The sequence below is a fragment of the Pteropus medius genome, unplaced genomic scaffold (genome assembly GCF_902729225.1).
Source record: "Pteropus medius unplaced genomic scaffold, Ma_sr-lr_union100, whole genome shotgun sequence".
NCBI lineage: Eukaryota > Metazoa > Chordata > Mammalia > Chiroptera > Pteropodidae > Pteropus > Pteropus medius.
In genome coordinates this window covers 719,066-743,886 of record NW_024355206.1, presented here as the reverse complement: position 1 = coordinate 743,886, position 24,821 = coordinate 719,066, and the positions used below count along the sequence as shown (strand labels likewise).

The window sequence follows — 24,821 nt, the reverse complement described above, 5'->3', positions numbered from 1 at the left end:
GGTAGTGCTATATTTGACAGAGGTCCCTATGCGCTGACAATTATATAAGTTTAGAGAAGGTTTACCAAACAGGAAGACACCTCTAAGAATTTACAATGGATTTTTTATTTATATTTACTAAAAAACTGCCATAAACGATCACTCTGCTAACCACAGTTCTAGGTTTTCAGGACAGCCGCGAAGTTTAAGATACACAAATTCTCTGTTTTACCTTTGGAAGAGGATGACACAGTCAAACAGTGATGCAATGAAGCCATAACTGGCCTATCCCCAAAGCCAACACAGGGACTGTGCAAGTGTCAGAAAGATCGGATTAAATGGTATTAAACAAACGCCACCCCACCCTCGACTATAATCACAAGCTCGAGTAACCCTTTTCAGAGGCCGACAGACCTCAGAGGGTCAAGGCTGGAAGATGAACAGCGGAGATGCTAAGTCAAAAATTTAGTCAGAGAGAAACAGAACCGGAACTCTCTGCCTCCTGCCTTGGAGTTGATAACTAGAGCGTTCACCAGAAAACACAACATTTAGAAAAGAAGTCTCCTTTCCTTTTCTTTTCATCCACTGGTGCACAGTATCCTCTAGGCCAGGCTCGGGGCCCACAAACTACTGCCAGCGGCCCACTGCCTACAGCCTATGAAGAAACCTAGGAGCAGATTTCATATCTTTCAATAACTGAAAAAAACAACTTATCCAAAAAGAATATTACATAACACATGAACATTATAAGAAACTCAAATTTCAGTGTCTATATAAGTTTTGTTTGTTTATTAGTGTCTATAAAGTTTTATTGTAACAGTCACTCTTGTTTACATCTAGCCGAGAGCTGTTTTCACACTCTAACAGCGAAGTTGACTAGTTGCTACAGAGGCTGTAGGTCCCAAAAGTCCTAAAATATTTTACTATCTGTCCTCTCCAAAAAAGTTTGTGGACTTCTCTTTCCTGACCCAGCAGAAACCTACAACGAATACAGCATATGAGAAGTTAAATGGGAAGGAGAGAAAATGCAGCATGAGGAAAACTAAAGTGTGTGACCAAGCTCTGTCCTCTCAATTCACAGCGAACAGCGAGTCTGGCAGAGCGAAAGGGAGGAGAAGTAAGTGGTCAGATTTCCCATCGCTGCAGTAATGATGTGAACACAAAAACCTCCATTATTTTTAGGCCTGACAATCTTTAGGAACTGAAGAGCCCATTAATACATGCTTTCTCCAACTACACGAAGTGGCGGCAGACACAAAGCACATGGCATAGCTATCCTCTCTCTATCTACGGACAAATTACATTGTTCTAACCTTAATGAGGCTCCTTAGAATATATCTGCCAGTCACAGAGGGTGGGGTAAATAAAAGTCAAAAGGGAATGGGCCCTGTTGTATAAATCCTAGGTTAGAAATCAAACTCCACGCTCTCGCTCTCGTTCTAGCCGGGTCTGACCTTGAACTAGTCATGTGACTCTCTGATGGCCTAACTCTTCTGTTTAGTAGGACATGCTGACAAACCAGAGGAAGATTATCTCTTTCAACACCTAAAACCAGAGAAAAATGAAAACAGATTAAGAGATGAGGGACTTTTATTTAAAAAATAATGTTTTGTTTTCTTCTTTATAACAGACAAGATACGATTAGGATAGAGATATTTCGCAACGTAAAGCAAAGGGTCCACAGCTGAGCATCAGACTGTATTCAATGACATCACGCTGTATTCAGTGATGTTAACCACTGCAATATTCAGATGAAGGACTGAGAAAGAGATGCATTTGAATGCAAGGATGTGAGTTTGTTCTTTCTCTTGTTTTAGGGGCTTCTGGAAACAAAGACGCCTGTACCCATGCAGGGTGTGTTCTACTTTCTTTCCCTAGGGGCAAAAGCAACATTTGTCTGAATAATGCCTGTATATAAGTAGCCACCCAGGCATTAGTCATGAATATTATCTGTGGTAAGGGGTGGGTTAGAACAGCCAGCACCTCCCTGCCACTGTACTCCAATAAAATGAGGCTTGTTTATCACAACCCAGACACTTGAAACAGTGCTGTTTACCTACTGGTGTAACTTTAAGAAAATAAACCACCTTAGGCCTCTGAAGAACAAAACAGTGCGCTGTCTCATCTAGACAAGGAAGACTGATTTTCTGAGGGCAATCTGATGCAGTCCAGTAACTTGATTTTCAGCTTCCACGAGGTTTTACTTTTTTTAAACCAGCATAGAATCGAAAGCCGAGAGTGATGTTTCTCTCAACTGGTTCTCTCAATTTAAAAGTTAAGAGCTTTAAACAAGAAAAGTCATCTCAAGATCCTGAGAAACACATTTTAAAAAACTTCCTGAATATTAAATATAGAATCACCATATGATCCAGCAAATCCACTTCCAGGTATATAAAAACATATGCCCACACAAAGTTGTACACGAGTGTTCACAGCGGTATTATTCACAACAGCCAAAAGGTGAAAACGAGCCAAAGGTACAACAGAACGTGATGCCCCCACACAGCGAATACAGCTTCACAATGTTGCAGCACGGACAAACCTTGAGTCATGCTGCTGAGAGAGAGAAACCAGTCACAAATGATCACATATCATATGATTCCCTTCCCATGAAGTTCCAGAACGGGCGAATCCTGAGACAGAAAGATGATCAGGAACTACCAGGAGCTGGCGGGGTGAGGGGTGAGGGGGTGGGTAGGAGTAGGAGGGCTAGCTTGGTTAATAAATACGGGTTTTCTTTTCGGGATGATGATAATGCTCTAAAATCAGACAATGATGACAGTTGCATGACTCTGTAAATCTATTAAAAACAACTACACTGTGCACTTTACCTGAATGGGTGAATTTTATGGTATGAGAATTACTTCTCAATAAAGCTGTTATGAAAAAAGCTACTGGACCTTTTCTTCCATCACTAAGAATGACATACTTCATACTGTAGACAGTTAGCACTGAGCTAGCTATACGTTAAAATTTCATTTTTGCTGCTATCAGTTTCTACATAAAGAAAGAGGAGTCAGACTTAAAAAGGGTTAACAGATCCCTCTGGTGGTAATTCTTGTTTTATGACACATTAAACTTGATGACAAATTGAAAAGTCTTGTGCTCTGAGGGAAAATCTTTCTCATTGCCATGTCCAAGGGATCAGGGCAGGAAGGGCCTAACTCCACCCTGGGGTGCACACTGTTTATGAAGCTTAACTGCAGCAACACATCCACATTTATATGTAATGGAACAAGAGAGAAGGGGCAAAATACTACTGTGGAAAAAAAAATTCCCCAAACAAAAAAACAAGGCTGTAAATCAGATAAACCAGACCACTAAATCACAGTCTGGGCTCACGCAGACTCAGTGCCACTTACCGCCTGGGTCTTCGGGCCTTGTCTGGTCATCTTAGGCGTAGTGACTGTGTCTCCTGCAGCCACCTCTTCAGAAACTGAACTCTCTCTGATATTACTCAGAAAATCCACTTCATCGTCAGCTTTTGTGTCTGGCATTTCTGAAGAGAACAAGGGGGTTACAAAGTACATTTGAAAAATTGATTCCTGTGCCTCACTATTTACACAACATGCTCCAGGTTTTGTGCGTTTTGTTTGTTTTTGCTTTTGTGCTAACTGGAAAAGTATTCCCCGGCTTTCAGCAGCTGGTGTTATTTCTGACCCTGTGCTGAGCCATTATTCCTTTATCTCACGGTTGTACGGTTTTCCCTGGCCTTCGTATGGGTTTGCAGCTAAGGGAACATCCAACTCCATGTCTACTGAACTTCCATTTTCATGACAAATCTAAGTGTGGTGCTGACTTACATACGGAAAAGTAAATTCACAAGCTGCAAGGTAACAGATGAAAAGCTGAAGCTAAGTATTCCATTTTGACCAAGATCAAAGAGGCAAGAGATGTTTGCATTTGTAGAGGAAACAAAAAAAAAAAAAGAAAGAACCTCTGAGAATGAGATAAAGCCTTTGGGAAGAGTTTTTCTTTATAGACATACTACACATACTCATTTACCCAGAACTGCAATGGATAACGCATGGAACTATTCTGGTACGTTATTTTTTGTTTCAGCGCTTGCTTCTTCCCAAACCAAAGTGTAATCATAAACCAGCAATTCCTTTTTTTTAAGAAAAAGTTATTACGTGTTTTCTTTAGAATTATGCTCAACAGACCAAACAGCAGTGGTTTTTGTACCTGACCACCACGTGGTCAAGCAAATACAAGAAGGAAATGATAAAGCGATGTGTGAAGCAAATTTAGCCTTTGACACTTCTTTAAAGGAGACAGATGACTGAAGAGTCAAAACTCACCTTAATGATCCAAATACAAATGGAACTATCATCTAAATTTCATGTGGACAATTTTCTGTAGTTGTTTTTAATCTAGTTATGGCACTATTCTCACAGAGAAAACTGGTCCCTACACCAAAGGGCAGAAAGGTTTCTTTCACCAAAGAATAAGTTAAGATTTTATTCTAAAAGCATGTTGTGATGTACACAAACATCTAATCAGATTTAGAGAAGTTACATTTCTATAAATGAACATTTTCAAATCTTCTTTGCTTGCCCTTATTATTATGTAATCTTAACAGCAATTTAAAAATAAGCAAGCAAGTTTCTTTGCTCAAAGAAACAAAACCTGTCCATTTCAAAAAAATGTGATTAAAGTTGAAAAAAATATGACTAAGCACCCCCCCTTAGAAGTATTCCTTGATCAAAACATTTCTAAGTGAGTTGGAGTGATTTTTTTTTTTTTTTGGTTGTTGTTGACTTTTATTTATTGGGAATGTGTTTTTTGGCACTACCTAACTATCCTATACCCATCAACTGAAACTACGTATTTCTGGCAAGCAGCCACCAGTCACAACAGTGAACAGTGATTACTGACACTTGAAGGATGTGGGCAACGTCTGCAGGGTTGGCCTGCCTCAGTCATGCACAACTGGTTTCCCAAAGCACTGTCATCAACGCTCTTGATAGGTGAGAGGCCACATCCCTTCTTTCTAACTAGAAGTTGTGTGTTTTCCCCATTTCCATTTGTATTTGGCTTGATCTGCAGCAGTATACAAAAACAGAAGCCAATGTCATGGAGCGCCTTTCAAATCGGCAGTTAAACCCAGGCCTCTTCACTCATGAGACATGACAGTTATACTCATGAATGGAATACAAACTTTTTCATACAAAAAGCCCTTTGGCTCTGGGATCCCACTCAGGTGCTTTTTCTCTAGGGCAGTGTGCCCGGGGACATTCCCCAGTCCTGGCTATCTCCTGAAGCAAGCACAGATGCCGTCGGTGGCTGCATCTCTCTTTAGTCTGAGGCCATGAGCTCTAGTCACACACGACTCACTCCTCCTGGTAGCAGAACAAGTAACTCGCCCACTCGTATCCACCAACCCCAAACCCAGAGACACTGCTGAACGTCATTCGTCTCGTTTTCCTTCCTAAAACCTTAAAATCTTAGGAATCACTTCTTCGCACTTTACTATATTTACATACTATAAAATATCAGCGTCTGAAATTCTCCCTGGTTTCTACCTTTTCTCATATGGTACTACAGACACGGAACTCCTAGTTTGTACTTGACTTGGGTTAAACTCTGACTACTGACCAAAAAGAGAAATAAATCCAGCCCATGTGGCCGAAGACCAGCACCCAAAAGAAAAGAACACAGCCAGGCATCAGCTTACAGCCACTCTCATTCTTCTGAAATGTCAATCTGCCATGGCCCCCAAAATAGACTTGTTGTTGTGCCTTATTTTAAAAATTAGAGACCTTCTCATTTAAATTGAGATAGCCCCCAGCAAATTTCTAACACTCCAGAACATTAACAAAACTAAACCCCGGAAGTCACCGAAAAACACCCCCTCAGGTTGTGTAAATCCCTCACTGGAAGGGGGAAAAAATTATAAATAGTTAAAACTGCCTAATCTGGAAAAATGACCATTGTATTTACATTACTCTTTTTCCTACACAACTTCTTTTCTTACTGTTTGTTCATTTCTTGACACACCCCACCCCCACACTCTTAACCTGTGCTACTTATAGGGCCTTTCAGAAATTAGAAAGAACAGCAAAAACACAAACACTAAAAACAGGCTACTTCTTACCTACAAAAGCCTGGGGGCAAGCGTGGAGACAGGTCTCTGTCTATATCTGGTGGCAGGTGGCTATATCACAGTGCGAGTGAAACTGACCTTCAAAGACTTCAGAAGTCAACACTCCAGTTTCAGCTTCAGCCTCAGGCCCCAGTATGAAGCTGTACTCAGAGCTGGTTTCCACCGAGCAGTAGTGCTTTCTCTTTGCTCTCCCTGGACATGGTTGCCCACGGATGGAACAGGCCGCCGTGTGAGCAATCTGCTCGGTGCAGCTGCTTCACCAAGATAAGCAGACACCACGTCTGCCCTATGACAGCGGCTCAGCAGACTGGGCTGGGGCGGAAATCCTGCATCCTATCCCTGCACTGTGCAGGGCCCTGAATTCTCAGACTGGTGCCCAAAAGCAACAGGCAATGGCATGGGAGGTCTGCTCCTCAGGCAGGAAAGGAGGGAGCTCCCTCCCGCACCCCTCCCCCGCCTTTGCCAATGACCTAATACCATCATTTGCTACGTTAGGCCGCTGGTTTAGAACGATACTGACAGCTCTTCACGAAACCACCGTGACTCTAAATTTCCTCACAACACAGACTAGGAGGATGGGGGCGGGGGTGGAGGGGGGTGGCGGGGAGAGTTTCAAGCTTAGAAATAAAAGTTTTTCAGCACCGCTTTGATGGCTCTAGAGAAAGAACTAAGCCATGTGAATAAAAACATCTGCTAAAATCATTTATCATTAGAGAGCACCAGTGACCCAGTAGGCACTGTGTCCCCTGTAAGGAAAGGCACAACTGCTCCAGGGCGACAGAGAGAGCATTTACAGGCCTAAGCAACCAAGCCAGGCGTCCACAATACAGGAAGCAAATCTGCCCAACCCTGAGATGATGCACCTCTCCTGATGGAGGTGCCCGTTAACTTGGCAACCTACCCAACAAACACAAGACCTCTAATGACAAAGAAACCTACATTTCTACCAGCTCATCACAGAGACTTTTAGGGAACCTGTCTCTCAAATTGCTAATTTTTTATTGTGATTTGCTCACCTGTTGTCAGCTCTGATCCTTGGACAGGCCGGAGAATCTTCTCTGACTCCTCCCTTCCAGCAAAACATCCTGCAGGGTTCCCGGGGGCTTCTTCATGAACACTGCCCATCTGCTGTGTCTCCCCAGGCAGGAAAGCCATCACCTTCCCCGCAGAAGCACTCTCCAGCTGTTCAGTCACTGGGCCAGACTCAGGACAGGATGGTGACATGTGACTGGTCTCGCCCTCTGGGAGCAGGGCTCCTGAGGCCTTGACTCGTTCTATGACGGCATCCACTATGCGACTCGCAGCCTCCTCGATGGAGCCTGCTGTCTCAGGCAGCTGCCCGGCGTCGGCAGACACAGCGCAAGGCAGTGGGGGAGCACCCCTCTCCCTGCCTGTGGCCTTGTCCTCACTGGTCAAGACCCCCGTCTCTGCAGCAGGCTGCAGAGGGACGAGACGTGCGTCATCACCCACTTGTGCGTCCTCGGAGTCACCCAGGCTACTGCTGCGGTCGCCTCCGTCCAGCCTCGCTTTTCCCCGACGAAGAGGTACCATCTCTGGGGACGCGGCGCCCTGGAGGTCAGTCGCACATTTGTTTGGTAAAGCCTCTGGCAAGCCCAGGATCACATTCTTCCCCTGGTTCAACACGACCTCTGGCGTCGAGAGGCCGTGGGCATCGCGTGACACAGCCTCCCTTCCAGCCCCGACAGTGCCCTGCAGAGCACTGGCCAGTGCAGCATCCGCCGCCGCATTTCCACGCACCTCACCAGCAGTGCTCGCTCCCAGGGATTCAGTTTCTTTCACTCCAACATCCAGAGCAAAAGATCCATCACAGTTACAAGCCTCAGACACTTGTGGTAACAGGCCCTGGAGCGGAGTTGAGCTGCTCTGCTCTGCACACAAGGCTTCCTGGCTTGAGTCTGCAGCCAGACTTGCTCCTGGTGGCACCAGGCTCCGTGCAGCCCCACCTTCAGTCAGCAGTGAGACTGGTGGGGCCACTTCCTTGTTGTGTTTAGTTTCTGCGTTCAGACAGGCCAAGGGTGTGCCCCACGAACTGCCTCCCTCAAACGCTTTGTCCTCGGCACAGACGTTCGTGCTGGGCTCTGCACAGACTCCCGGTGCCTCCTGTCCAGAAGAGGCTGTTCTCTGCTCTTCCTGTGGCGTTCCTGAAGAAAGAGTGTCTTCCTTAACAGAGGAAAAAATCACCGCTTTATCCTTGTCTTGCCCCTGAGCTGCAGAGCTTTCTGGAACCACCGGATTTTTTCCTCTTTCAGTCAAATTGGTAGCAGAGGCCAAAGCAGCCTGACCCACACGCAGCAGGGAGCAGTCAGCATCCCCCTCGATGCTCAGAACTTCAGGGGCTGCTGAGGGGCAGGGCCTCTCCTGCTCCCCACCAAATCCCACGGGACTGGCATTCCCCATGCTGGGCGGAAGGGCAGCAGGGGGTGTGGGCAGACCCGCCGCACTGTCTTCTAGTGGCTGCTTATCCGGCTCACACGAATCTCGGCCATCTTCACAATCTGCAGCATTGTATGGTTCAGAAGTTGCTGTTCCCTTTTCTTTCTGGGAGGGGACAAGAGAAAGTACGTCATCTTTGGTTACTGATTCATTGCCTGGACTGCTTGCCAGAGAGAAAGTCCTGCCCGATGACAGTGCCTGGTCTGACACTGGTTCTTTCTTAGCTTTAGGGACAACAGCATGTGGATGTGGAAGCACCTCAAGCACATTGGTTAAAGATGTTTCTAATTTCAAATCTCTTCCTTGGCCCTCTTTATCCGAAACTTCGAGAGAACAAAACCCCACATCTCCCCGGGTATCTCTTACATGGTCAAAGGTGGCTGAGCCTTCAGGACAGATGGCAGCGGGTGGATGCTGTGTATTGGGCAGCTCTGTGGTGGTGCTTCCGGGCTGGGAAACTGTGTCACCATGTTGTTTCCCAGCCAACGCACCACTAGAAGTCACTGTGCTCTGCTGACATGTAGAGGCAGCGCAAAGTTTATCGTCTCCAGATGTAGAACAGATGGGTGACTTGCTCTGAACATGAGATGAATTCGTTTCTAATTTCTGCTTTGGCATAACATCTTTTTGTGGCCTGGGAAAGTTTAAATCAGAGGGTGACACTGCCTCACATGTGTTTGCCAACGGAGCATCAGGTTCGGACGCAACTGAGATCTTGTCTTCTGCAGCAGCTGGAAGAACTAGAGAGTTCTGGTCCACCGAAACGGCAGAGCTCTCTTTACAACTTTCTGAAGTTCCAGTGTCTGCAGTTTTTCCAATGGAGGCTTCTGTGCTAAGAAATCCTAGTGGAGACTGAGCAGGTTTGTCACCACACACGGAGCTGGTGGGAGAGACACAGTTGGGAACACCGGCTTTATCCACAGGCGTGCTGGTGTCTCTGACACCAGAGGCCCCGGCTGCGCTGAGATCAGAGTTCTCAAGTCTCCCCTTCGCACTTTCCCCATGCTCCTCTGCCTGTTTCCCCTTTTTCTCCATGCCTTTATTCTTCTGGGAGGTGGCATCTGGGTTCACGAGGCCATGTCCTGTTTCCCCTGCAGTGTGTGGGACACTGGCATCTGCTGCTGCGCTGACGACCAGCTCACCTGCAGAGAAATGCTGGCCTGTGTCTGGAGCCGCAACTACGACTCCTGGCCGGACAACGTCCCCACTGCTCAGAAATGCCTGGTCTGTGGCCATTGCAGATTCTGTTCCAGTTTCTTCACTTCTGATTCCACAGGATGGAGAGCCTTCTGTGCCCTTTGCTTCATAATCGGGCACGCTCTGGAGGCAGCTGCTGGGTTCAGACGCAGTTCCAGAGTCCACAGCAGGTGCTGGCCCCACTTCGTCCCCATTTTTTCCCACGTCTTTACTTTTCTTCCTATAGGAACGGTCCTTATGCTCTTCCTTACCCACACTGGACAAGTCACAGGAACTTTCAATCTGCCCAACAGTGCTCTCTGGGCAGCATGGAGAGCTCTCAGCATCTGCAGGAGGAGACAGCTGCCGGCTGTCCGTGGACACTGATGCACGGGAAAGGAACTGGCCATCTGTATCTTGGGCAGTGGATCCTGAAGAATCCTGTGCTGTCATCATTAAAGGCATAAGACTGTCCATCTGCTTGAGGTTTGTTTTCTAGGAGGAAATGAAAAATATTTTTTAAAAACTCTTCGTGGAAAAAGATGTTACTGAAACCTATAGGCGGAAACCCTGCTGGAGAAAGCTCACTTCCTTGCAGCCCCTCTAAGCTTACACAGTAAGCTGATCTAAATAAGTACAAACAAATTCTCTCTTGTTCTTGATACCACTGTCATCTCTTAGAGCTGCATATCCAGTGCGATGATAAAAATTGTCAAGAATACACATGATTATTTTCTATACTATGAACTTATTTTAGAAAGTAGCTTAAAACTGGGCCTCAAAAACTGTATTAAAAAAAAATCAGTGATATATCTTCTTCAAAAGAGCAGCTGAGAAATTCGATATTTTTTAGGGTCTTTAGAGGAGCAGAGGCTGGTTCCATTCTGCCTCATACATCCAGGTAAATTCTTCCTGAGGAGTTAAGGGCCTTTCATCCCCCAAATATGCACCATTCAACCTGTATTAACAGTTTTAGTTATAGGTTCATAATTTCAAAAACAGTACAATGGCAGATATTCTTTTACTTTTTGATAAAAGCAGTTCCTCTGTTATTCAAACTAAATATTAGGTAAATAACATCAAACTAATAACACCTAATTCTTCATTAGTATCAAGAGGTACTATGGCTTAAGGATACCTCAAAAATAGTTCTTGTAACTTTAAAGTATTTTTTTAAATGCAACAATATAACCAACTACATGGTAATGGTTAAAAATAACCATGATCACCACCTGATGGAAAATGCTATGCTCTTAATGTAAATGCTAGCTATGAAGATCAAAGTGAAATCAGAAATATTTATAATACAATGTACAGAGAAAATAAAATCCTTAGTTAACCTAAGGTTATAATTGTGTAAAAAAATCGCACGTACATGCAGACGAGACTTAGGAAAAGTGGAGAAAAACAAATACAGCTGATCTTTAGGGGGAATTTGACTTTAGACTGAAATTTCTGAAATTCTTATAATGATACTATTTGTTTAGTACATAAAAACGACTTTTAAAACATCTGATTTGCTCTTCACTCACTATCTGATCTTGCAATAATCTCATGCATATCTACTGTCCACTGTCCTCTCATTTATTTACTGAGCAAATATACTGAGTATTTATAGTACTCCATCATCAGACTATTCTTGCCTTACTGGGTCTACTGTAAAGTCTATGCATATAAGTGTAATATGTGTCATGCTCACTAAAGTCCTTCCAATAAGACAGTGAAAGAAAAACGGATTTTCACTAAAACCTTCTGGGCTGTGCTTCTTAGAGTATGCAAAACTAGCTTGCTTCCATTCCTGTTGAGAGTGTAACAGTGGCCTGAAAATTACGAAAGCAGGTCATTAAAATTAATAAAGAATAAACATTACAGAAGAAACATTTTGAAAAAAGTGATGTTACTTGAAAAATTTTTAGGGCTCATAACACATGCATCTTCCTCTTAATTTCTCATGTTTTCCTGTCAACTATCCCCAAACCTTGCAGGTTGCTTTGACACCTACAAACTGGTATGTTCAATCGGATTATCATTCACCTAATAAGACCTCTAAAGGGAAAATCTGACTTCTTAACAGCCCATTCAGAGAAAAATAAAATGACACCTGTTCTCAAACAAATATGATTCAAAAAGGCAGAGGCAGGCTCATCATACGACCATACTGTGAAACGTCTTGGCCTGCTGGTCTCGAACATAATGCCTGCTCCCAAAGAAGCCTCTGGCATGAAGCTGACCCTCGATGGCCTTAAATGAGATTATTGTCAAGCTTTCTCCAAATCAAATCAGCTGTGAAATAAAATGATCTAAACTTAGTGGAAAAATGATCTAAACTTAGTCTTTCAGATGTTATGGCTGAGAGAGATGTACCCGTATGACGTTTATATTACCCATAACGAATGCAACCAGGCAGTCCGTAATGTTTTTATGTCTGGCAACAACTTTATCTTGAAGGCTTGAGTGGATTATAAAATCTTTATTTTATTTTTTTTTTTAGTGATCTTTTTACCATACAACTATCGATTTAAATATAGTAGCAGTATCATCACTCATTGAAATACTTGTGAAAAAGCTTTTTTTCTCAGTAAATTTGGTTTTTGTTCTTCAGTAAAAATTTCAGAAGCTACTCTGCTCATTTAGTTTTATAAAGTTAAATTTATAAAGTTTAACAAATTCCCTTTCTTGCCAGGAAAATTTAGCTCTGGATGTTACATATTTCTGTATCTGCAAAGTGTCTGTGTATCTTTCATTATTTCAAAAACCTGGCAAAAACAAATGAAAATTTCAGTCTCCTACTGGAACAATCTCAATGCTAGTTCTGTATCTGTACGCAGAAACATCAAATACTATTAAAATTGCTTTATTTACAGGTTTTGCAATCTCTGAGGGAAGCATTTTTATGTTTTGATTATAGCAAGGTTTACTGGGGTACGGAATGAGAGCACAAAAGCCTGAAAATGGAAATTTTCTTCCTTACCATTAGCTGCTGTTGGATGTTCATAAGTTTAAAAATGTGTCCAGTGCAATTGTCTCCAGGAAATAGCGGCTCCTGAGGTGACTGGGACTCGGAGGTTAAAGTGTAGACGTCCAGCTCCCGATGATGCCTCACAGAACAGTCCCCATAAGGTATTTCATAAGATAAACTGCTCCAAGAGTCTGGTTCTCCAGCATTCTCCCTGTAAGCAAGCCATCTCCAGTTAATACATAGCTATGTCCTGCCTCGAGGCACAGGGTTAACCTTCGAAGGTTATGCAAAATTGCTGACCTGATTGTTTTTTAAGGCTCTGCAGCAGAAATCTGGTTTGAACAGTTCCCCAGTGACTCAGGGATATAACTAACTGTTCCATCCTCCACCCATGAGGTCACAAATGGGTTAAATGAAAGCTGCAGGATTATTCCCTCAGGATGTCTTTTTCATGGAGATGAGAGAAGCCTGGCATCTTAAAAAGTCAATATTATGCTAACAACCAAATAATGAGGAAATGCAAACAGGATGGTTCTAGCCTGGTATTCAATATTAGAAGCTAGGCTTATTAAGCGTTCCTCTTGAAATGGGTTACACCATATGCTAATGATAACTGCAGTCCATCACACTGGGAAGGAAGAACTCATCTCTCCAAATGCAAGGCAAGGGCACTCCAACTTTTGTTAACAGTAGGCAGAGGAAGCATCCTCAAAATTCAAACTACATGGAGAAAAAAGCTACTACAATGCCATGCCATGTTCTACTTATCTCAGTATAACGGTCAAATCCTATTTTGAATGAAGCACCTGGTTCCAAGAATGTCAATTTATAATTTTTTAGATTTAAAAAGCAGAACTTTACTCAACTCATTACTGTGGATGAAAAAGGGGCCACATACTGAACCTGACAAGTTCAGGGGAGGCCTGCATGGCGGGCCTTACTCAGAGACGTAAAATAACCACACAAGATGGTCGGAACGTAAAACTTCCTAACTAAAAGCGAGTCATGGTGGGTAGCCACGTTCTGGGCCTGTAGCTTTCTTGGCAAAGGTCAATCTTTACCTTAAAAGTAAGCCTGTCTATTGTCTTTTTATATCTAGGATAACATACCCTTGGAATGTCAGAGGATCCCCTTTTTCTGGACCCCTCAGGGTACAACCTCACACCAGAGTGCGAGACCATACAAACCCTCATTGTTATCGTGTTCCCCAAATACCATCTCTATGTGCTGTAAATGTTAATTATTATCTATCCTGCGCCCACCAATGGAAAAGAAGTATGTTTCTCTCTCTCTTACTTTTTATCCAATCCCGGATTTCCCTGCTTTGCCTTCTCCCGCCCCCTTAAAACCACCAATGGATTTCGTGTAACCCTCCTCAATGCTCCTCCTTTGGTTCTAAGGCAAAAATTAAGCTGCAGAACTTCCATCTCCAGAGCATTTTCCTAATCTGTTGAAATTTTGCTTCCCGGCAATTGTCAGTCTGGCTCAAATAAACTCATAAAAACTCTCTACAGGTAGGGACGTTTCGTACATCGACATTACAAATAAACCCCGTAAACAAATAAAACAGATGAAGGTATGTAAAAAACTGTTTCTGGGATAGGCTGCAAAAGATGAAATCTCTTCATGTGGTTCTCCCTATGAAGAACCAGTAGACTGGTAAAGTATCCCAGGGATTCCAGAAAAGAAGGAAGGTTACGTTTGAGATCATCATGTTTTAAATGGAAGAAACTAAAGAATTAAGAAATAAAAGACATGCTACCCATTGACAAATGTGAAGGAGAAACACACTACAACTCTCCAGTGTTTTGTCTACTAAATCATACCTGTCTGTCATGAACAATTCACCAGAGAGTAGAAGGAATTTGAAAGCTGAAAATATGCTATGGTGGAAAACCTATAACAAACTGGAGAATCATGTACTGGCTGGGGATAACGATTCAGGCTGCTCCAGATGAAAACTACTGTAGTTTCCATACTCAAGAGTGACTCACCAAGAGTTGCTTAAAATGAACCTGGCATATACTATGCTAAATGTTCTGTGTGTTTACCAAGCTGCTCTACTCTGAGCAAAGGGACCTCAAATAGAAAAGTATCTATAAGACAGTCACTTAAAAGTTCAATTGAATGACTCAATTAAGAAGTCTATCAGCTATATCATATGTGGGGGTGGCAACTTCTCTGTAAACTCAGCTTTGAAGCTCGGGTTGGCACTGTCACTAGCTCTGCCTTATTAGTTGTCTGATAGACATAACTGGCATAGCTGCTTACTTAAATTACCACATATAGCCATACTCCAATTAAAAAAAGGCCTTTGATAGCAAAGCTTGATGTATATATCACCAGTGTGAACCAAATACAAAAAGCTAGGACTGGGATGTTTGTCAAACAAGTAAAAAGTGATATAGTCCATTCCCAGCAAAATGGAGTTTTCTACAAACCTTGCCACTATTAATTCTCAAACTTTTTCCTTTCTAATATCTAAACTTGATAAATTCCCTTCTGCAACCATGACCTACTCAGCATCTGCCTCTCCCACACCCCGCTTCCAGAGGGATGTGCTTTTGTTGCCACGACCGTCTCCAAGGTCTCACCCTTGGGTCTCCTGTGGAGTTCTGTTGCTTCCAGCCCATCCAGATACCAGAGACTAGTCAAAGCAATTATTTTCCCACTGATTCCCATGAATACCTATTGCTAACAGTCTTCTAAACCCATCTTGCCTGTAGGTCTAGGTAACCCCACCATTCAGCAAGTATTTATATACACCAGGAAATATTATTCTAGGTGATACACCCCAAAATCCTTGTCCTGCTGGTGATACATGCCAAAATCCTTGTCCTGCTGGAGCTTATATACTTGGCAAGGAAGATAAGGGCATTCAGGTTAAATAAGACACTTAGTATTTTGGATAAGAGCAAGAGCTATGGAGAAAAATAAAACTGATATAAGGGTTCCAATTTTAAATGTGGTGGGTCAGGGAAGGCCTCACTGAGGTGACATTTAAGCCAATATATTTTCTGTTCCATCATCAGCACTCTGTAAAACCTTTACAGGGTCCACTAATAAAATCTGCCAAAGCTCTAGGTATAAGAATGTTTACTGCGATTTTCAGTATAATAGTATTAAAAATTAGAAACAACCTAACCCAGTCAGCAATTAGAAGGCTGTTTGTTAAAGAACTGATGTATGGGCTATTATATACCATTAAAAATAACTGAAATAACAGTTCAATAACATCGAAATCCACAATATTCAATAAAATAAACAAAATTAAAAAGGTGAAAATGTAGGCAAATCTCGACAGCAAAATGCACAAATAAAAATGTGTTAAGGTAGTTAGTTGGGTTACAGGTTTTCCTCTTAAGATTTTAATGTTTTTAATATATATATTTTTAAGTCCCTATTCAATGCTGCTCAGTTTTCACTCACTTGTGTGACACTCCATCCCTACAGGGGTTACTGAAACTTACCATAATTTCCTCAAAGGCCCAGCTTTAACGCTGTCTACTTCATTCATCCTCCCTTCTAAGCGAGAAGCGTGAGAATATCTAACATGAGCTAAAACATGCTGATGCACTGACAATGCCCCTGTCCATGCCCTCGCCTTCGAGGATGCTCTTCGAAACAGTGGGGCTGCTCTGCTTCCTCCCGTCCTCCTATGGCTCCTGATTCAGTGATCGTCCCCGGGATGCCTATCGTTTTCCACCTGCTTCTGGACTGGCTCCTGCCCCACCAGCCTGCAAGAACCATTACGACCTCGGCAGCAGCCAGCCCAGAAGGGGGACAGCTCCTTACAACAAAGAACCATCAGGCCCAAAGTGTCAGCAGTGCTGAGGCTGTGAAACTTGCACAAACCCCATGGACCACCTTCTGTCCGTGCTCCCCTCCTGGCAATTTGGTTCCCACTCACTCCCATTACAACTCAAACTTATTTGTCATAGGTCTCCACTGACAATAAAACCCCCAAATCCAGTGGGCTTTTTTTACCTTTAACATCCGAGAATTTTGCAGAATTTTAAACTGGTGACCTGACTCTTCTTTTGAAAGTTATTCTCACTTGACATTCATAGAAAGCCATCCTGCTCACCACTGTTTCCTCTGGCTCTTTTCTCTTCTCCTCCTCACATCTTAGAAGGCCTCGAAAATAATTATAACGACCACACAAATAGATAAAAGTATGATAAAGTGAAAATATTGAAATGCAAGATAGAGTTTCTGCCGCAACTGTTTAAAGAAACTCTATGCAAGGTGAGAGGTAATATCTGAGAATGAAATAACCCCACCTTGTGGTGGTGGCATCATAAACAATGTTATTGTGTATAACTTAATTGTTAAAAATAAATAAATACTAATCCTTCCTCATTATCCTCCTTGCTTCTGGCTTAAGTCAGAGGACAGGGACAGCATAGTGCAGGTGTCATCAAGAGCTACTTTCAAGGGAACATGGGAAAATAAACCACGGCACAAAAGCATGAGCTTGGACTCTAACACAGTTGCACTGAACTCATCTCTGGGCTAACAAAAGGCACTTCAAATGGATCCTCGACTAACAAACAAACTGAATGTGATTAGAGATTTCTATTTAAGTATTACTTGGATTTATGGTTCTATAAAGCTATGTCAACGTCTCACAGAACCTAGGATTCTTTGCCTGTTCCAAGACGGTTATTGGCTTCATAACTATTTACTGTCCTCTGCATACAAAGTGCTTGATGTTACTTAATGAGAGTGGGAAACACAGGCAGGTGAGAATTATTCTGAAGGGAAGAATATTATCACTGCTGACTGAAAATCAAATTCTAGGCTGGGGCAAAAAAGAGATAAGTACTTACAAAATAATCTGAAACGGGAAGAATAACAAAAGTAGATAAAGTAATTTCAAACTGATGACAGAAAACAGATCAGGAAGAAAAGTCAAATACCCAGCCACTAGAAGAGACATAGCATGTCTTCAAAATGTTAAGAGTTTCTTTAGCGTTCTCAGAGAGCACATGCAAAACAAAATTAAATAGCAATTCTCTATGTTTATGAAGTTAAATTACCTAATCATGAAACAGAGAAAGGAATGCACATCCATTTCTTCCAGTCTTATTTCTGAAAGCATTTGAAACTCAGTGTAATAGAGATTAAGAGGTAAATATAAATCTGCAACTCCAGTGAAACAGTGACCGTTAAAATCAATTTATTAATAAGCTTCCAATGGTGACGATTCCATGATTCTACAGATAAGCTATTTGTTCTGCTTTTAGAAACCAAGAACTGTAATCATAATGAAGTCGTCACTCTGTAAACCAGCTTTTCCAGGAACAATCATTTTTGCTCATTCGTCTGGGAAGAGGACTTCTTATCCTCATGAAGTTCACTTGACTTTCTATGAGGTTACTATCATTCAAATTAAGAACCCATAAACTTATAATGATCGTGTATTTTTTATAACCTATAGCCTTGATTCAGCAATTTTTATTCAATTGTTGAAATTGATTACTCTTATTTAGAAGCAGTTCGAGGGGTAAAATAGGTCCAAGTAAAGAGACAATGTCTTTTCACTGATAGATGTGACTTTTTTCAGGTCTCTCTACCCTAATTTGCTACTTTTGTGGAAACATATAATAACACTGATCTACTCTCTCTGACTATAATACTGTACGATAAGTTCATTAAGTGAGTCGGAGAACTTCTCAAACTATTTACAAAGGACCAGATTTTTTAAAATTTCCACATCGCGAATACAAAAATTCTAAAAATGAATTACTAGAGAAATAAAATTTATAAGATACAGAACTTAAGCCCAAAATTTTTATTAGATTCAACAAATATAAATTACTGTCAAGTTACTATGAAAGTTTCTAAACACGTATTTTCAATTTTATACTTATCAGGAATCAGTGACAAAGACTGGCAGATCAGCCCTCGTCTAGGTCCTGCCTCGTTCTGAACAGCAGTGGTTACAACGCAGATCCCCACGATTACTAGGAACCGAGTTTTATATTCCTAACATCGACAGAGGCTGGCAAGACAGGCAAGTGGCAGGAGAAAGCAAAGCCATCGCACAGACGGGAACGTGGAATGTGGTGCCAGCTAAGGTCTTTGGGACAGTTTCTTTTTCTCCCAAAGCACACTTCACGAAGGCCTAGGCAAAGCTGAAAACTAACTCAGTAACATTCAAGAGTCCGTATTTTAGAAGTTCAGTCCAAAATAGTTTATTAGTATTTTTACAAAATCCAAAACATCCAAATACTACTTTAACAGTCATGTCACAAACAGCTTCTGTAATTTACTGACGTGATTTCCCTGAATCAAATGTGAAACAATGGAAACAAATCACAGTATGCAAAATGAAACTAGCACGCTGTAAAGAAGTATCTTAGTTTTTCAGTATTTTAATCATAAATATAATTTTTAATTTTCCAAGTGACAAAGCCAATGTCCTGCATATATAGAGAGAACAAAGTTTCGGTAAACGAACCAAATTTTCATGCTGGTTGAATAAGGGCTAAGTATAAATTTTTAAATTCATTCCGAGCAATCTATTCCCAAGTAATTTAGTACAGTAACTTATGTGGATTAATGAGCTGAAAGAAAAATTAAAAGCAAAATGTTTCCTCGGATTACATCGTTAAAAGGTACTAAAGGGCATTCTATTGAATATTTGTATGTCGGCCACATCATCATTTTCCAATCAGCACGTAGTCTCTGAAAGGGTCTGCATATACAAAAGACCCCAGAAGATACTTACAGCCTAAGTATACAGAGAATCTTAACTTACTTTGTATAAGCTTAAAATGCAAACCAAAGTCCTATGAAAGAGGAGAGAACTGGGTTATGAAGGAGGCAATTACAGAAACACTTTTCTCAGTTTATGAAAAATTATTAGGTTCTACACAAATAAAATGTCACCAGAAGCCCGTTGAAAAGATAACACTGTAGGTGGCATGCCACTGTATTAAAAATGCTTTCTACCTGGCATCTAGTCTTCTCTGTACCGTGTCTAAGTTCGTTATTTCAAGATCTCTCAAAATATCCCATTTCCAGAAAATGAATAGTCGAGGTTGTTATACATCTATTCATTCAAATATTCAACAAATACTCATGAAGTACCTAGTATAATACTAGATGCTAAAATATATATTGATGAATAAATAACACAGCCAAGGTTCCTCCTATAATGGAACTTATATTATAAAGGGCTATAATTATAGGTAGAGACAAGTGCTTTAAGAAAATAAAACACGGCGCTTGTGGCATAAAACTCTTTGGAGTGGAAACAGTGGCTTCTTCAGATAGGTGGTCAGGAAAATCTCTGAAGAAATTTGACAACTGATCTGAATCATATGACAGAGCCAATGTACGAAGTTACTGGGACAGAATGTATCAGACAAAGGTCCTGAGGTAGCAACCAGCTGGCCAGTGTGTCCAGGGGCAATGTAGCTGTGCAGAGAAAGCGATGGGAATGAGGAGGATGTAACACAAAACAGTGAAACTAAGAATATTAACTACTGGCACCAGAGAAATATCGTTTACTTCTAATTCTCACAACTTTGAGGGAGGTATTACTGTATTTCCATTTTTCACATCAGAAAGCTAAGACTTAAGGAATAACTTAATCTGTCCAAGTACACAGCTAGTAAGTGAAAAGGCCAGAATTTGCACACAGACCTAATTCCAAAACTTCTGTAGCTCTTTCCACTTCCACAGTGATACCTACCCTATAACAGTTTCAAATTATGGCCCCATTCAAATTATACAAACTGTACATCTGATAAAATACTTATCAGAAGCTATTCAGGTACATTAATTAGGTTTTGTTATCACAAATTTTACAGGAACCATAGCAAGTTTTCAACTGTAGAAAAACAGAAATTAAGAGGCCAATCCTCAGAGATGGGGTTATAGCATCCAAACTGGTGGTCCAGAACTGTGGTCCATCCACAGCTGCTCCCAAAACTCAAGAGTTATGTATGTGGCATGACAAAATTCAAAAGACCAGAGTGAATTTCAACAAACTCCCCAGTGTTCTAGCTGCTATGCAGCAATCAACCTCTGCCTTCACATCTGGTATAGCAAGCTGTAACACGAAGAACTCTGGGTCTGATACTAACATACAGTTAAAATCCTGTCCAATCAACTGCAGAGAAAAGCATTCTTCCTGTACTAACAACAGTAGTCACTCAGGGGGAAGTTCAGAGATACATCTTGTTGAGGTACAGCAGAAAGACAGATCAAATGTCAGAGGACAAACAGTGAGGATCGACAACACATCATTCTGGAAGCTGATACTCACTCATGGCTGCCCAAGCACCACGAATATCGCAGGCCCATCCTACCTGGGTCTGGGCTTTCAGAGCGGAGAAGAGCAGCCAGGTCGGCCCTCCCCAAGGGCGTGTTTTGCTGAGTTTCCTCCTGCCAGGAACTGCAGCACCTAGTTCCTTATTTGAGGGCCACTGCAGTATCTTTCATGAAACCACATCACCATAACAGTGCCAAACCTCAAAGAGTCCTACAAATTCAACCACAACTCGCTGAAATGGAGTGGGAGAGGCTAAATGTTAAAAATGGGGGCAGGGACACGAGGGGAACTACTGATTCACCTCAGAATGAACAGAAGGTTACTCTCTCTCTTAGGTGTCTGCAGAGAACTCATTGCTAGACTAGTTACGCTTTCATACACATGCAAATTCACTAGAAATTTTAGCACTGATATTCTTAGTTCCTCTCTTTCTGGTTTTGGTGGAGAGCGCTGGGGTGAGGAGCAGAGAACTGCGGCTCTGCCCTTAACGACTAGCTGGGGAGTAGTACAAAGGGAAGAGGGCGCTTAATTTGGGCAACTACCATGTATCAGCAATTTGTTATTAATTCTATGCTGTTAAATAATTAAAATTTGTATAAGGTGATGATTAGAGCACGAGCTGGAGAGTCCGACAGACTGGGTGAGATACTTTACTCTGACTTCTGATCTTGCGCCGGTTATGTATCTCTGCAGCTCAATTTCCTCATCTGTACAGTGAGAATCCTAAGTTTGCTGTGAGATCAAATAAATGTGAATGTAAAGTGTTAGCACCGCGTTAGACCCTCCCAACGTGCTCAATAAGTTGTGACTTTATGGAATACTATAGGACTGGTGTCATTCTAATGAACAAAAAAAAGGCAGTTTCTGAGTACGAGACATTAAAAAAAAAAAGCACAGGAACCCTACTTATGGGAGTAACTGACAGGCAACTACCCATGTTATCACCCTACTACTGTTCACTCCTAAAATATCCAAGAGGAAAATAGGGTTCTAACTCCCTGCTGTTTCCAGAGATACTGTTACAGTTGTGGGGTGGGGCTGACCGGGACAAAACCTGTCAGAAACTGGATGGTGTTGCAGACGTGTCATATTCATATAAAGCTGAGTAGATCATCTTATTTCCAATGACTCTCCTTTCCTAGTTCTCCAAATAAAGGGAGGTGGTAAGTTTCTAGGAACTTACACATGTTCTCATGAAATCCTAACAGACCCATGAGGTACATAGAGGTACGTGCTATCGTTTCCCATTTCACAGATGAAGAAATTGAGGCTCACAGATGGCAAACAATAGGGAGCACTCACGTTCGGCTTTGTCTTTTTAAGGCCAAATACTTAAATGCCTACTGAACATGTATGTGATTACAGAAGTTACCATCACATCAGAGAAACGACATCATCAACATAAAAAATACTATGAAAACAAGGAGTATTCTGTAAGCATTCGCTACATAATTTAAAGTGCACATCTCCTTATATGCTTTTTACCTAGAAATTCTGCTGGCCAGTTAAAGCATAAATGTGTATTTACTATAAGAGTAAAATGCTAAAATAATTACAGATTGTGAAAACTGTTAAAAGCTATGCACAGAAACAGGAGTTTCAAATGGCTAAATTAATAAATAGGTTGACAATATTAAGACTGCATTGGCTAAATAGCTTTCAGAAGAACATTTTTTCTTTTGAACCAACAAATATTTATAAAAATTTAAATGATAAAAGGAAAAATTAGATATTAGATTTTATAAAAATAATTTTCATTAACTTTTTAACTATCACCCATTACGTTAAATAAACATTAAATAATTTTTAAAATTATATATATTTCATTCCATTCAGGCTATGTATCTTTTAAGAAAAAATTTCTATGTGTAAAATTTTCACATCTTGTAAGTATTAAAAGCAAAGTGTTAACACTGCCATCTCCAAATCTGAGAAAGAAAAATGGCCAAAATCATGTATAAGAACTGTGGAAGGAAATCATTCTCAATCCACATATAAATGTATGAAAAAAAGTGTTAGAAAAAGAGGTACCCCCAAATACATTTTGTTTTTGCTAATCAAATGTTAAAACAGAAGACTTTACTAAGAATACAACACCTTATAGTTTTAGGTGTACATGGACACTAAACATTTGAACAAAATCTTAACAAAATGATTGTTTAATAATGCTAAGCAATTTCAGTACCTAAAGTTATTTAGTTCCTCTGGGAATATCTTCTCTTCGGTAGAAGAAAACCAACTGTACCAACTACACTTTAGACGTTCATGAAGAGGTTTAAATGAGAACACACGTAAAGCACCAATGAAGCAGGCATTCGGTATTTAATAAATTTTAGTGCCCTCTCCTCTTTCTAGACTCCACTCAGTTCTACCTCATTATCTTTACTAAAACACAAAGACCTTAGCGCTCAGTAAGGAAGGAGGGTGGAGGATGGGTGGTTAGATGAGTGGATGGATAGATGCACGGATGGAAGGAAGAACCAAGGGACAGATAGATGGATGGGGCTTAGGCTAAATGAACGTAAATGTGAAAAAAAAAAAAAATCCTGCTTTCTGGCTACTATTTTGAAGGTTAAGTTTATAAATTTATTTCATTCTTTCCCTATTGAGCAAAAGCAAACATTCTAAATTTGTTTTGCACAAGATGGGCTACTGAGGACCCACTTGTCAAGTACTTGAAGAGAACCCTAAAAGGGCAGTTGCTATGTTAACAGAACATCTTGCTCAATAGCATTCAATTCCATTGTGAAATATGTACCGTGGAATAGTTATTTGTGACCCAACCCTGAACCCAGGTTTCAAGTGCAAATGTGTCAGAAGGAGGACTTGAGAACTGATGGACACAAACTCTTCAAGAGGGCCCAATATCACCTACTATGACAACAGACCACAAGTGAGAGCCTCGAGTCTGCCAGGCTGGATGTGTGTTCTGCACATGTACCATTTCAACCCAGACAGACTGCTGGACTTTGAGCCTGAGCCAGGTTCTGCTACTTTGTAGCCTTGTGACTTTGGGCAATTCGCTCCACCTCTTGGGCCTCAGTTTCCTCAATTATAAAACATGGATAATAATATCCATTCATTAGGCTGTTCCGAGAATCAAAATGTGAAGACAGCTTGAGTATAACCAACGGTACTTTAAAACCCATATTTTGGGCAATATAAATGTCAAGTTGCTGTACTGAGGATCTTGTTTTTTCCAGGAAAGGAGAAGCTAGGACTAAATGGAAACCCGACAGCCCTTTCCTAATCAAGAGCTAGTCATCCTGCAGCCCAGTTGCCTTTTCCTGAGTCTCTCTCTTTCTGTCAAATTTTTGTAGAAGGAAGAATATGGGCCTCTGAATTCCACAGATGCGTAACAACAGCTCTACCACTTTTCTGTAAAGCTTAGAGGTAGTTACTTTAGTTCTCTGAGTCTCCCTGTTTTACCTGTAAAACACAGAGAATGCCTATTTCAGACAGGTTGTCACGAGGTGGAAATGAAGCATCATCTGCATCGTTTGAACCATGATTACTAGTGTATTACAGGCATGCAATGAATAAAGCTATGTTGAACTGATACTGAAAATGAGATGAAGTTATGAGGACAAATATTTTTACACTCACTCATTGGGCAAACGAAATATTTCAGCTCTTTTATATCAGCACTCCAGTTAAAATTCTTACAAGAAATATTCTCCCCGTAAGGGTGGCAGCACTGTAAATGATTCTTTAACAATCTAGAGTTCCCTCGTCCATCAGCCCAGAGGCGTCGACAACACAGCACGCATCAGAGAGCCAAGCTAATTGGTTAAGTGTTATCTATTACACTAGGGATTAATTTCAAACTCCCATCAAGTAGAGACATCCAAACGTTGCCT

At 41.3% G+C, this 24,821-nt stretch overlaps 1 protein-coding gene across 11 annotated transcripts in view; it reads right to left on the bottom strand.

The window, feature by feature from the left end:
* Window positions 1-24,821, bottom strand: part of AKAP13 (A-kinase anchoring protein 13) — a 233,549-nt gene that overhangs the window by 105,375 nt on the left and 103,353 nt on the right. For all 11 annotated transcript variants that reach the window (XM_039858438.1, XM_039858432.1, XM_039858434.1 and 8 more), the window contains 3 exons: window positions 12,687-12,885; window positions 7,102-10,210; window positions 3,342-3,478 (listed from right to left, as the gene is read on the bottom strand). In XM_039858438.1, coding sequence (XP_039714372.1) covers window positions 3,342-3,478; window positions 7,102-10,210; window positions 12,687-12,885 — 3,445 coding nt within the window. The remainder of the gene's footprint in view (window positions 1-3,341; window positions 3,479-7,101; window positions 10,211-12,686; window positions 12,886-24,821) is intronic.